Source organism: Pongo pygmaeus, chromosome 20, assembly GCF_028885625.2.
Source record: "Pongo pygmaeus isolate AG05252 chromosome 20, NHGRI_mPonPyg2-v2.0_pri, whole genome shotgun sequence".
Lineage (NCBI taxonomy): Eukaryota > Metazoa > Chordata > Mammalia > Primates > Hominidae > Pongo > Pongo pygmaeus.
Genome location: NC_072393.2, coordinates 2276904 through 2291181, shown reverse-complemented (window position 1 = coordinate 2291181; position 14278 = coordinate 2276904). Strand labels below are relative to the sequence as shown.

The 14278-nt window shown below is 55.6% G+C and overlaps 2 protein-coding genes across 2 annotated transcripts in view; both read left to right on the top strand.

Moving 5' to 3' along the window:
* Positions 1-13645, top strand: part of GNG7 (G protein subunit gamma 7) — a 193012-nt gene extending 179367 nt beyond the window's left edge. The window contains exons 4-5 of the mRNA XM_054465488.2: positions 3776-3893; positions 9624-13645. Coding sequence (XP_054321463.1) covers positions 3813-3893; positions 9624-9749 — 207 coding nt within the window. The 5' untranslated portion in view covers positions 3776-3812 and the 3' untranslated portion in view covers positions 9750-13645. The remainder of the gene's footprint in view (positions 1-3775; positions 3894-9623) is intronic.
* LOC129020319 (uncharacterized) lies at positions 11187-13016 on the top strand. Its single transcript, XM_063658249.1, has 3 exons — positions 11187-11233; positions 11675-11841; positions 12520-13016. Exons 1-3 carry the CDS (start codon positions 11187-11189, stop codon positions 13014-13016), a joined length of 711 nt encoding a protein of 236 aa, XP_063514319.1.
* Positions 13646-14278: the final 633 nt, after the last annotated feature.

The window sequence follows — 14278 nt, the reverse complement described above, 5'->3', positions numbered from 1 at the left end:
TGTGTCTGAGTCTCGGCATCTCAGCACGAGCATCCACATGCACGCCAGTGTGCACACACACGCACACGCATGTACACATGCAGACACATGTACACACCCATGCACGCACATATCCACGCACCTACAGTGACATATACACATGCCCACACACATGCGCACACCCAGTGACATGCATGCCCACACACGTGCGCACACGCATATGCAGTGCCGTGTCCACACACGTGCACATACACACACGCAGATATGTGTGCACACACATGCATATATGCACACTCATGAATGCCAGTATACACACATGCACATACATGCACACGCAAGGTACACATACATACACATGTGCACACTGACATGCACACCACGTGTACACACACGTGTACAGTCACATGGACATCATTCACGTACATGCAAATAAACATAGACACACATGCGCGCGCGCGCACACACACACACACGCAGAGCGCAGTCCTCTCTGGCCTTTCTGGCAGGCCTGGGTTATTACCCAACCCAAAGGGAGCATCTCGCAGGAAATTTCGCCCAAAACAGAAAAGCCAGCACGGGTCAGGGCCTGATGCTCACATGGAAATTGCGAGGGGTGGCTGCCCAGGGCAGCAGGGGCCCAGGGTCTGGGTGGACACTCCTGACTGTGGATGCTAAATAGGACCCCCTGGCCTTCCAAGGAAAACAGGAGGTCGGGCCAGCCCGTTTGTTCTCTGCGTGCACGTATTTTTAGCACTGAGTAATTTAGGTATTTTTAAGCCCAACCAAGGGCGGTTTTCCCTGAGTTGGATGTTTTGTGGCTGCTTTGAAGCTCTCTGGAATCAGAGCCCTCTGAGTGGCCACACGTGGGCTCTGCCTCCAGAGCAGACAGATTGGGCCTTCTCTGCCCCCAAAAAGTGGGGGTGGGACATCTGCTGGAAACCAAGGAGGCTGGGCGGTGTCAAAGGGATTTTTTTTTTTAATTGATCCTTTTATTGAGATCGCCGTGGAGTCACATCCAGTGCTAACAAAGAATGTAGAGGAATTCTGTGTGTCATTCCCCGGCCGTCCCTGGTGGTAACATTTGGTAAAGCTATGGGCAAGATCGCAGCCAGACAGTCACACACCCACCAGCCTCGCTCAGGTTCCACAGTATTCCGTATTGTGCCCACTAGTGTGTGAGTGTGTGAGGCTTTCTGTGAGTTTATCACTCGTGTAGGCTTGTGGATTCATCACTGTAGTTGAGGCACTAACAGGGATCATTCGTGTTGCCCTTTTATTTACTTATTTATTCAGAGATGGGGTCTCATTAAGTTTCCCAGTCTGGCCTCAACCTCCCAGGCTCAAATGATCCTCCCACCTCAGCCTCCCAAGTAGCTGGGACCACAGGAGTGAGCTACCCATGCCCAGCTAATTTTTTAATTTTTTGTAGAGAGGGGGTCTTGCTATGTTGCCTAGGCTGGCCTCAAACTCCTGGACTCAAGTGATCCTCCCATCTCAGCCTCCCAAAGTGCTGGGATTACAGGCAAGAGCCACCGTGCCTGGCTGTGTTGCCCTTTTATACAGAGACCTATCTCCCTCCCAGCCCCTGCCACTCCCTGATCCCTGGCAGCCGCTAATCTGTTCTCTATTTCTAAAATTTCGTCCTTGGGCTGGGCATGGTGGCTCATGCCTGTAATCCCAGCACTTTGGGAGGCCGAGACAGGCAGATCACTTGAGGTCAGGAGTTTGAGACTAGCCTGGCCAACATGGTAAAACCACGTCTCTACCAAAAATACAAAGATTAGCCAGGCACGGTGGCGCATGCACCTGTAATCCCAGCTACTCAGGAGGCCAAAGTGGGAGTATCGCTGGAGCTGGAGAAGTGGAGGTTGCAGTGAGCTGAGATCGCGCCATTGCACTCCAGCCTGGGCAACAGAACGAGACTCTGTCTAAAAAAAGTCCTCTTAAACACATTACACAAACAGAAGCATGCTACACATCCCAGGCCCTGGAGATTTCCCTGCAGTGTGGTATGCATAGACGGTCCTTTCCTTCTTATCACTAAGTAGGCATTTTTTGAAAACTCTGGAATCTGCCTTGTCTTCTCTGCGGCTGCCTGGCTCTGCAAAACAGACAGCGATGCCATGAGTTATGACAGAGACAGGGTGCGGCTTAATTAACTGCTCACAGATGCCCAGCTGGGACTGCGGCTACCCAGGACTCTTGAACCTGGCCCCTGCCCCTGCCACTCCCATCAGCACCAGCCCCCTCGCTGGGTCCTACTAAGCAGGTTTCTCTAGGCTGGACACTGCTGACACGTGGGGCTAGATCGTTCCCTGGAGCGGGGCCGTCTTGGGCACTGCATGGTGCTGAGCAGCATCCCTGGCCTCCACCCACTCCCTGCCAGGAGTACCCCCAAGTCATGATAGCCACAAATGTCCCAGACATCACCCAGTGCTCCATGGAGGGCAGAGTTACCCCCAGATGAGATCTTTGGGGATTCCACGGACTCCCAAGAGACCCTGCGTCCTGTGATCGTCTGCCCTGTTGAGGTCCTGGGTTTTTCCAGGAGAATTCAAGAAGCAACAGCATGGGCTCCTGACTGGTTCAATATGAAGGACACGGAGGAGAGGCCGGGCTCACACCTGTCATCTCAGCACTTTGAGAGGCCAAGGAGGGTGGATCACCTGAGGTCAGGAGTTCAAGACCAGCCTGGCCAACATGGTGAAACTCTGTCTGTACTAAAAATACACAAATTAGCCGGGTATGGTGGAGAGCACCTGTAATCCCAGCTACTCGAGAGGCTGAGGCAGGAGAATCGCTTGAACCCGGGAGGCAGAGGTTGCAGTGAGCTGAGATCATGCCACCGCACTCCAGCCTGGGCGACAGAGCAAGACTCCGTCTCAAAAAAAAAAAAAACCAGACACGGAGGGGGACAGTCACCAGGGGTTCTGCTGTGATCCCCGCCCTGACCCAGGGTCTCCCCTGGGTACTATGGATATCGCGGTCGGATCCTTCCCTGGCGTGGGGCCGTCCTGGGCACTGCAGGGAGCTGAGCAACGTCCCTGGCCTCCACCCAACCCACGCCATGCCAGGAGCACCCCCCACAGCCACAGATGTCCCCAGACATCACCCAGTGTCCTCTGGAGGGCAAGAACCCCTGCCACGGACTGAGGCAGGCCACTGGGGAGCCTGCGTGGGTCCTTCCTTCTCCAGAGGGCCTGGCCTATTGCCTTTGCCCTTTCTTTCTTTCTTTTTTTGTTTTTGTTTTTTTTTTTTTTGAGACAGAGTCTTGCTCTGTCGCCTAGGCTAGAGTGCAGTGGCGCGATCTCGACTCACTGCAAGCTCCACCTCCCAGGTTCACGTCATTCTCCTGCCTCAGCCTCCAGAGTAGCTGGGAATTATAGGCGCCCGCCACCACGCCCGGCTAATTTTTTTGTATTTTTTTTTTAGTAGAGACGGGGTTTCACCATGTTAGCCAGGATGGTCTCGATCTCCTGACCTCATGATCCGCCTGCCTCGGCCTCCCAAAGTGCTGGGATTACAGGCGTGAGCCACCGCGCCCGGCCTGCCTTTGCCCTTTCATTCCCTCGTTCTGCAGACTCTCAGAGAGGATTGTGACGGCTGACCGCGTGCCAGGCTCTATGCTGAGAGTTAAACAAGTGCCAGCTCTGTGTACACGGAGGCCCCTGGTCTCCACCCAGAGGCGAAATGGCCGTGCCTAGAGTCAGGAAGGTTGAGCCAAGGCCGGGCGCCCCTGCTGCCACCCAGAGGCCTGACCTGAACTTTGACCGACACCCCTCTGCTTCCCCCACAGCTCTCTGGACAACGGGGCCCAGAGCTGATGGCAGACAATGTCAGCCACTAACAACATAGCCCAGGCCCGGAAGCTGGTGGAACAGCTACGCATCGAAGCCGGGATTGAGCGTATCAAGGTGAGCCCGACGGGCACCAAGAAGAGGAGGGAGAGACCCTTGGGTGCCCCAAAAATGGGGGGCAGGAGGGCAGAGCCTTGCACCCCAACTGTGCCTCTTGCTGTGTGAGCTTGGGACCCTCCCTTAACCTCTCTGAGCCTCCGTTTCCTCGGCAGAAAGAGGCAGCTGACCTAACACCTATCTCCTGCCTTCGTGCAGCAATGTAACGTGCTTTGTAAACACACTGGGTCCCCGTGGAGACGGTCATCGTGACAGAGGACTTTGTCGTCCTCATCTGCATTGCTCTGTCCAGCTCCTTGGCAATGACAGATGCAAATTAAACTGAGAGACACAGTCCCAGGCGGGAGGAGACTGCATGTCCTATCTACTTTTTTCACTTCTGTGTTGATTGAAGGATTTGTTTGTTTGTTTGTTTGTTTGTTTGAGACGGAGTCTCGCTCTGTCACCCAGGCTGGAGTGCAGTGGCGCGATCTCGGCTCACTGTAACCTCTGCCTCCCGGGTTCAAGCGATTCTCCTGCCTCAACCTCCCAAACAGCTGGGATTACAGGCATGCACTACCACGCCCGGCTAACTTTTTGTATTTTTAGTAGAGACGGTGTTTCGCCATGTTGGCCAGGCTGGTCTCGAACTCCTGACCTCAGGTGATCCGCCCGCTTCGGCCTCCCAAAGTGCTGGGATTCCAGGCGTGAGCCACCATGCCCGGCCCGTTTGAAGTTTTTTACAAGGATCACACTTGAGGCTGCACCTGGTGGAGAGAGAGAGATTTTAAGGCAAGTTCTGAAATCTGCAGGGCAGGCCAGCAGGCTGGAGACCCAGGGAAGAGTTGGTGCTGCAGCTGGAACCCCAAGGCCACCTGGAGGCAGAGTTCCCTCCTCCTGGGAGGACCCCAGGCTTTTTCTCTTAAGCCCTTCAACTGATTAGATGAGGCCCACCTGCATTACAGAGGGTCACCTGCTGTGCTTGAAGTCTACGGATTTAAATGTGAATCACATCAGGAAAAAAAAAAAAAAGGCCAGGCGCGGTGGCTCATGCCTGTAATCCCAGCACTTTGGGAGGCCGAGGCGGGTGGATCACGAGGTCAGGCGATCGAGACCATCCTGGCGAACAGGGTGAAACCCCGTCTCTACTAAAAATACAAAAAATTAGCCAGGCAAGGTGGCAGGTGCCTGTAGTCCCAGCTACTCGGGAGGCTGAGGCAGGAGAATGGCGTGAACCCAGGAGGTGGAGCTTGCAGTGAGTAGAGATCGCGCCACTGCACTCCAGCCTGGGCGACAGAGCAAGAGTCCGTCTCAAAAAAAAAAAAAAACAACTTTTGCATGCCAGGCACAGTGGCTCACACCTGTAATCCCAGCACTTTGGGAGGCCGAGGCAGGAGGATCACTTGAGGTCAGGCGTTCAATTCCAGCCTGGGCAACAACATAGCAAGACCCCATCTCTACAAAATAAAAAACAGGCTGAGTGTGGTGGCTCACACTTATAATCCCAGCACTTTGGGAAGCTGAGGTGGGCAGATCACCTGAGGTCAGGGGTTCGAGACCAGCCTGGCCAACATGGTGAAACCCCGTCTCTCCTAAAAATACAAAAAAAATTACCTGGGTATGGTGGTGCATGCCTGTAATCCCAGCTATTTGGGAGGCTGAGGCAGGAGAATCGCTTGATTCTGGGAGGCGAAGGTTGCAGTGAGCCGAGATCGCGCCATTGCACTCCAGCCTGGGCAACAGAGCAAGACTCTATCTCAAAAAAAAAAAAAAAAAAGAAAAGAAAAAACAACCGTCACAGCAACATCTAAAAAAACATTTAACTGGCCAGGCACGGTGACTCACGCCTGTAATCGCAGCACTTTGGGAGGCTGAGGTGGGCGGATCACAAGGTCAGGAGTTCGAGACCAGCCTGGCCAATATGGTGAAACCCCGTCTCTACTAAAATTACAAAAAAATTAGCCAGGCGTGGTGGCAGGCGCCTATAGTCCCAGCTACTTGGGAGGCTGAGTCAGGAGAATAACTTGAACCCGGGAGGCAGAGGTTGCAGTGAGCTGAGATTGTGCCACTGCCCTCCAACCCCGGGCGACAGGGTGAGACTCCATCTCAAAAAAAAAAAAAAAAAAAAAAAAAATTTAACCAAACCCCGGGGCACCATGGCCCGCCCTAGTGCACCCATAAAATCAGCCATCACCCCACGTATGCACTCAGAACTCAGCTCTCCAGCACCTGTCACCAGCTTGTCATTATTTGCCACGGGAATTTATTAGGAAGGCGTGCCTGGCCCTTGCTTTGCTCCCAGCCGGGGCACGGACAGAGTCATCCCTGCTGGCCAGGTGGCACAGGAGTCAAAAACGGTTCTGATCGGCCGGTGAGCCTCCCTCCAGCGCAGCTCTGAGCCCTCCCAGACCCCATCACGCTGCCACCGGCCGGGATCCAGCCAGGAGGGGAGGGGTCTGCCTCCCACAAGGTGTCTGAATGTTCCAGAAATCTGACTGCTGAGGACAGACCTGAGCATTCAAAGCATTCCTTCGGGCTGAAGAATGAGAAAGCCCTGGTTGAAGTGGTTTTCCTTTTACGAGTGGGTGCCAGCCCCCAGCCCGGGCGGAGGGCAGTGACTCATCCTGCCCGGTTTGATGTTGAGGAGGGGCCCCCACCACCCCTTTGAATGTCGGGCCTCGGGGGAGCCAGGATTTGACCCGTCCCTACTCCCAGTCCCGCCTGAGGTTTTACATCCCCAGCTCCAACGCGGCGACCAGAACCACAGAACCTCAACGGCCACAATCTTGGGGCTCACCAGCCCAGCGCAGTGGGCATGGGGGGTGGCGCCAAGGCAGCCACGTGCTGGAGCCACAATGCCAGCTACTTTCAGGGTCTGGAGGCTATTTCTGTCATCCAGGAGGGCCGCTTCCCAAATAGAAATCTAGAAAGCAGGCCAGGTCCGAGTCATCACAGGTCGCGGCCGGCAGGCTCACTCTGTGGGCATGATCGTCCCCCGGCTGCCCAGGTGGGCAAGACCCCAAAGCTGTCCCACAGGCTCCTGGCCGTTTGAGGGGCCCAGGTCCCAGGTATCCTTGGGGTCCAAAGGAGGACGGAGGATCTGGGAAGCAGAGGTACTGGCCGGGCGAGGTGGCTCATGCCTGTAACCCCAGAGCTTTCAGAGGTCTAGGCGGGAGGATTGCCTGAGCCTAGGAGTTTGAGACCAGCCTGAGCAACATAGTGAGACCCTCGTCTGTACAAGAAAATTATTCTAAAAATTATGGCCAGGCCGGGCACAGTGGCTCATGCCTGTAATCCCAGCACTTTGGGAGGCCGAGGTGGGCGGGCCACCTGAGGTCAGGAGTTTGAGACCAGCCTGGCCAACATGGTGAAACGCTGTCTCTACTAAAAATACAAAAATTACCCTGGCGTGGTGGCGGCGCCTGTAATCCCAGCTACTCGGGAGGCTGAGGCGGGAGAATGGCTTGGACCCAGGGGGCGGAGGTTGCAGTGAGCCGAGATCACACCACTGCACTCCAGCCTGGCCGACAGAGACTCTGTCTCAAAAAATAATAATAATAAATAATAAAAATAAAAATTATGGCCAGCTGTAGTGGCTCACTCCTGTAGTCCCAGCTACTCAGGTACTCCCAGCTGAGGCGAGAGAATCACTTGAGCCCAGGAGGTGGAGGCTGCATTGAGCTATGATAGCACCACTGCACTCCAGCCTGGAGGACAGAGCGAGACCATGTCTCAAAAACAGATAACAAAGGCACCTCCGTGAAGCGACACAGCGATCCTTCTCGGATCATCCCCTCGCCTCTGCCACATCTAATCCTCCCCATGATCGCCCTCTCGCCTTCCAGGAGAGAAAGCGAGGAGAGAAAGGTCGCTGAGTCCCACAGAGACACAGTTACCGGTTACGGGATGAGATCCAGGGCCAGACGAACGTGTCCCCGTTTAGCTTGACCTAGGACACCTGACACCCCAGCCCCAGCCCTGCTGGGGTGAGCTAAGCGGGGAGTGGCAGCGGCACCCCCAAAGGAATGGCCAGGAGAGACGGACGTGTGGCCTGGGGTGGGCTGGCAGCAGCCCGGGGCAGGGGGTCCCTCCTGTGACCGGAAGCTTCAGCCCCTCAGAGAGTCAGAGTCATCAGGGGGTTCAGGCTGCAAGAGAAAGATGGAGACGGGCTTATCTCGTCCTCACCGGGCCCAGCCCCCTGGCCGGGTGTCACTGTGAAACCTCCCTCAAGCTCGTCAAATGTGCAGGCAGCGTTTTCCTATCAGGACCTTCCTTCCTTGGGGTGAGAATGAGGTCCTGGACTCCGAAAGCGGGGTCCATCTGTCCCTGACCCTTTGTGTTCAAAACCTGGCAACGCTTTTGCTGAAGCAAGCCCAGCCTTTTCTTTTTTAAAAAAATCTTTTTTAGGCCAGGCGCCGTGGCTCACGCCTGTAATCCCAGCAGTTTGGGAGGCTGAGGCAGGTGGATCACTTGAAGTCGGGAGTTTGAGACCATCCTGGCCAACATGGTGAAACCCGTCTCTACCAAAAATACAAAAATTAGCTGGGCGTGGCGGCGGGCACCTGTAGTCCCAGCTACTCGGGAGGCTGAGGCAGGAGAATTGCTTGAACCCGGGGAGCAAGAGATTGCAGTGAGCTGAGATCACACCACTGCACTTTTCTTTTTTTAATTTTGGGAAAAGACATGCATAAACTTATTTATTTATTTATTTATTTATCTTAATTGAGACAGGGTCTCGCTCCATCCCCCAGGCTGGAGTACAGTGGTGTAATCTTGACTCACTGCAGCCTCAACCTCCCAGGCTCAAGCAATCCTCCAGCCTTAGCCGCCTAGTTAGCTGGGACTACAGACGCCCACATCACTATGCCTGGCTCATTTTTGTGTATTTTGGAGAGATAGAGCCTCATTGTGTTGCCTAGGCTGGTCTCAAACTCCTAGGCTCAAGTGATCCTCCCGCCTCAGCCTCCCAACATGTTGGGATTACAGGTGGGAGCCACCGCACCTGGCCAAGACACATATAAAGTTTACCACTAGTGATATTTAATATAGTCACAATGCTGTGCACCCAATCATGTTTATTCCAGGACATTCCATCACCCCAAAAGGAAACCCTGTCCCCCACCCTGTCTCTGTGGATAGGCCCGTCCTGGACATTTCATAGAAATGGGATCACACGGCCGGGTGCGGTGGCTCACACCTGTAATCCCAGCACTTTGGGAGGCTGAGGCAGGCGTATCGCAAGGTCAGGAGTTTGAGACCAGCCTGATCAACATGGTGAAACCCCATCTCTACTAAAAATACAAAAATTAGCTGGGTGTGGTGACGCATGCCTGTAATCCCAGCTACTTGGGAGGCTGAGGCAGGAGAATCACTTGAACCCGCGAGTTGGAGGTTGCAGTGAGCCGAGATCGTACCACTGCACTAGAGCCTGGGCAATAAATAGAGTCTCCGTCTCAAAAGGAAAAGAAAGAAATGGGATCACACACTGTGTGGCCTTCTGTGTCTGGCATCTCTCACTGAGCGTGAGGCCCTTAAGATGCATCCACATTGTGGCTTATGTCAGAGCCTCGCTCCTCTTCATGGCTGAGTAATATTCCAGTGTGTGGACGGGCCGCACTGTTTGCCCACGCCCCTGTTGATGGGCTCCTGAGCTGTTTCTGCCTGTGGCTATTGGGAATGGTGCTGCTGTGAACCCGGGTGTGCCAGCCTCTTCTTATATCTCCCCTCTCTCCTCCTTGTGCTCAAACACAGGTCTCCAAAGCGGCGTCCGACCTCATGAGCTACTGTGAGCAACACTCCCGGAACGACCCTCTGCTGGTCGGAGTCCCTGCCTCCGAGAACCCCTTTAAGGACAAGAAACCTTGTATTATTTTATAACTGTGTTCTCACATGTTTTCTCTCTCTCTCTCTCTCTCTCTCTCTCTCTCTGTCTCAGGCAGGGCATCATTCAGTAATTAGCTCAAACAAAACATCTCAAGTCCCCAAAACCTTTAATTCCAAAAGAAATCCCCCCGCCCCCTCCAAAAAAGGCGTTCCCACCGCCCGGATGGGATAGAATGGACCTTGTAGGTGTAGATGGATCTTCAGGTCTGACCCCATTGCCCTCTCAGTTTGGGCCAAAAGGGATGGAGGCTTTACGGCCACTTCCCCTTTCGGAATCACTGAAATCCCCCAGCGATGGGGTAACAATTTTTTAAAACTCTCAATTGCCGTTTCGATTGTGGACCGGCGCCGAGGGGGAAAGGGAGGTGACTTCGCCTGGTGGCAATAGTTCTGGGAGAATTGGCCATTGGTAAAAAGACTTCATAGGGTCACTGGAATGCTTTGTGTTGTTTTTAAGTAGAGGTAAAATTGAGGTGGGTGGAGGGGGAGGTGACATCATGAAGTTTTTTGGAAATATCTCTCCATTTAAAAAATTGTTACTCTATACGGCTAAACTCGGATTGTGATGGTTGAACCCGTCGCTAAACTGCACCATTATGCAATGAATGCACGATGGAGTGTGGGGGTCGGGAGGGGGCTTCGTCTATGAAAAGTTGCCAAGTGTGACTCCCTTGCATGATCTTCGCCATGGGTCCTTTCTGCAGGGTCCCCTCTGTGCCAGAAACGGGTTTTTGGGACTTGCCCCAGGGAAGCCGTCACCGGCCCGGCCCATCATGTTTTTGGATTTTTTTTTTTTTTCTTTTTTTGAGATGGAGTTTCACTCTTGTTACCCAGGCTGGAGTGCAGCAGCGTGATTTCGGCTCACCGCAACCTCCGCCTCCCCGGTTCAAGTGATTCTCCTGCCTCAGCCTCCCGAGTAGCTGAGACCACAGGCGTGCACCACCACACCCGGCTAATTTTTGTACTTTTAGTAGAGACGGGGTTTCACCGTGTTGGCCAGGCCGCTCTCAAACTCCTGACCTCGTGATCCGCCCACCTCGGCCTCCCGAAGTGCTGGGATTACAGGCGTGAGCCACCACGCCCAGCGTGTTTTAAGCACGAGGCATCTGTGTGGCTGGGAGAGGCTTTGACCGTCCTTGGCTCTTCCAGGTTGTCTTACCCTCTGACATCCACCGTAGACATTTTTCAAACAGAAATGCAGGCTGGGGAGCCGCGGCAGGGCGGCTGGGGCTACCCTGTGCTGCTGTGTGTATAAAATTGTTCCACGATCTTGGAGTGACTTTGAAGGACTCTGGGAGGTGAGACGTTGTCCCAGAGATCGAAACGTCTGCTCAAAAAGTTACCCTGTCGCTCGAACCCGATCTTTTTGCTTTTCCATCCCGTGCGACCCAGGACGGCTGTCTGAGGCCCGGGAGATGCCTTAGACGCAGGATGGGCCACTCCTCCCAGCGGCAAGTGGAAATCGAAGATGTCATGGGGTTGGGGGGAGGCTTCTGAAAGTTGACTGCACCCTCCTCTGCGGCACGGACAGGAGCAGGTGCAGCCACATCTTCCAAGGCCTGCCGGCATCACCTGCAGCCACACCTGAGATGGATCCTGAGCAGCCGGGACCCCACACAGCCCTGATCACAGGAGGCCTGGCCGCCCGGACCCCCTCCACGGGGCTGGCCTAGAAGCAAGTAGAAAAAAACTAGCCTAGTCCTGTCCCTCCGGCCTCAGTGGAGACGGGTGTCTAAGAACCCATGCCGAGAGGGTTTCTGGACGGCCGCCCGGGTCCTCCGTGCAGGCCCGTGAGGCGGGGATCCCTGCTTAGCTCACTTCCTGGGGTGACTGCCAGGGTTCCCACCTCGCCAAGGCTAGAGGGCTCCGTGTGTGTGCAGGTGTGGGGGGAGTGACCTCCACTCCTCAACCTCGGGCAGCTCCCACAGGCCACAGCCGGGCTCCTCACCCCCAGCACCCAGCTCTCTACGGCAGGTCCGGGAGGGCTGGGACTTCGGGGAGCCCTCCCCACCAAACCTGCTGTTGGCCCAGGAGAGCCCCAGACGCTCCCGGAGACTGCAGCCTCCTGTGGTTGGGCTGGGAGCCGGTGGGGTTTGGGTGTGGGCATCCCCACCACCCATAGCAGGAATGGCAGGAAGGGACAAAAGCCTGTTCCAGAGACCCTGGGAGGACCCCAGGCAGGGAGACCCTGTCTGCCTCCACCCTTTCCAACGAGCCATCTTGGTAACTTGGAACAAACACACCCCACCCCGTTTTTCCTTAAAAGAGGCCTTAATCCCCGAGCCCCTGCTGCCAGGGCAGAGGGAGGAGGGGGCACAGCTGTGCCAAGCCTGGCCCCACTGGTGTGTCCTCACGATGTGACCCCAGAAATGCCAGCGGGGAACAGAGGCTGCTGCAGAGACGCAGCCCCAGGCAGCCGGGCCTCCTAGGCTGGTGGAGATGGTGGGGTTAAACCCCAGCTTCCAGGGACACTTAGCTCCAAAGGCCCTGAAGCCACGTCTCCTGCCCCACAGACGGGATCCTGCGCAGAAGTCAGAGAGCCTGGGGTCCGAGCGTTCTAGGTAAACTGAGGCTCGGGGAGGGGAAGGACAGGCTGGCCTCTCCTTCACTGTCCACAGGGCCTTGGGTTCCCTGAGCTGTCCAGACCCCACCATCTCCCGGACCCCAGGGAGGTGGCCATTGCCAGAAGCCTGTGGGTTTCTTTCTAGCTTGGGGGATTTAAAAAAAATTCTCCACTTTTTTTTCCTTTAGAGTAGACCTCAGTGACCACACTGTGGAAAATACCTTTGCAGACGCGGCACCCGAGTGCACACACCGACCACCGCATGTGCTTTTCTGCCCGGAATCCCTGGGGTGGACGCATGTTTTATGGGTGTTTCCAGGAGCGTGCGTGCACCTCCAGACAGGGAGCTGACGGGCAGGGGTGGCAGCAGCAGCTCTAGCCTTGGGGAGACGAGTCTCTCTCAGCCACGCCAGGGGAAAAGAGAGTTAAGGACACTCACCCCCACCCACGCACACACACAAGGCAGCGTCGGGTGGGAGAGAGAAGGCTGTTTCTCCTTCTGTAGCCTGGGTCTCCGACCGGCCTTCCCCGGTGCTGAGCAAGACACCAGTTGCCGGGTGAAGGGCCACAGCGGGCCAGGCCCCGACCCTGTCGTGACCCACCTGGGCACCTTCCCGGACCAGCTCTGCCTCCCCTGCCCTCCTGTCTCCAGGAAGGAGCCAGAACACTCACCCCTCTCCCACTCTCCCCAGGGGTAACCCCAGGCCAAGCACAGGTAGCTCAGCTGTGACCTCTGGCCCCTGGGGACATAAACGGCGCGGCTGGGCCGGAGCGGAAGGTGCTCCTCTTTCCCTCCTTCTGCGTGGTCCCTTTGACGGGCCGGCCACCGTGTACGAGGCGCAACGCTAGGCCTCCAGGCCACGCATCCATCTCCAAGTTAACAGCCCCTGCCCTGCCCAAGCTCTGGGGCAGCGAGGAGAGGGCCATCACACACCTGCCCCTGCGTGAGTGACCCGGGAGGGGGCTTCCGGGTGGAGGTGGAGCCACCACGCCCTTCCTCAAGGGGTCACTTATTAAAAAGTCCACGGCCTGAGGCCGGGCCCTCTGCACAGAAGCCATATGCCGGCCAGCCGCGCCTCCTGCTCTGTCCACGGAACCGTTGCCGATCTAATCTTTGTAAAGACCTGTCTCCTGTTTCCAGCCGCCGCCTGTGGTTCTAGCAGGTTCTATGCCATCTGCATTGGGATGTCTGGTTGTTTTTATTTCTGACTTTTTTAAAATTCCAGGTGTGCCGCACCCACTTTCTTGCAGTGTTTTAATATTGTGTGGAGTTGTTGATACAACGTGAATTCATACACAATAAAAAGCCTCACTCTCCCTTTTCTCCTGGCTGCGGGCTGTTCCTTCTCTCCCTGTCCCAGCGCTTGCTGGGGAGGGAGCTCCTAGCATGCAAGCAGATGCCCCGGGCTTGGCTCCAGGCATGGGGACCCACGGCCCCATACCATCCCGTCCACCCTCCCTTCACCGGCCCAGGGAAGAGGTAACAGGAGGGGACCCCTGGAGGCAGCACCACAAACCGGGAACGTTCAGGCCCAATGGGCTTTCGGATTTGTACTTAGAACATCTAGGAGGGGCCGGGTGCTGTGGCTCAGGCCTGGAATCCCAGCACTTTGGAAGCCCGAGGCGGGCGGATCACCTGAGGTCAGGAGTTCGAGACCAGCCTGGCCAACATGGTGAGACCACGTCTCTACTAAAACTATAAAAATTAGCTGGGTGTGATGGCACATGATTATAATCCCAACTCCTCAAGAGGATGAGGCAGGAGAATTGCTTGAACCCAAGAGGCAAAGGCTGCAGTGAACCAAGATCACGCCACTGCACTCCAGCCTGGGCAACAGATCAAGACTCCATCTCAAAAGAAAAAAAAAAAAAAAGCCGGGCACAGTGGCTCACACCTGTAATCCCAGCACTTTGGAAGGCTGAGGAGGGCAGATCATGAGGTCAGGTGTTCGAGACCAGC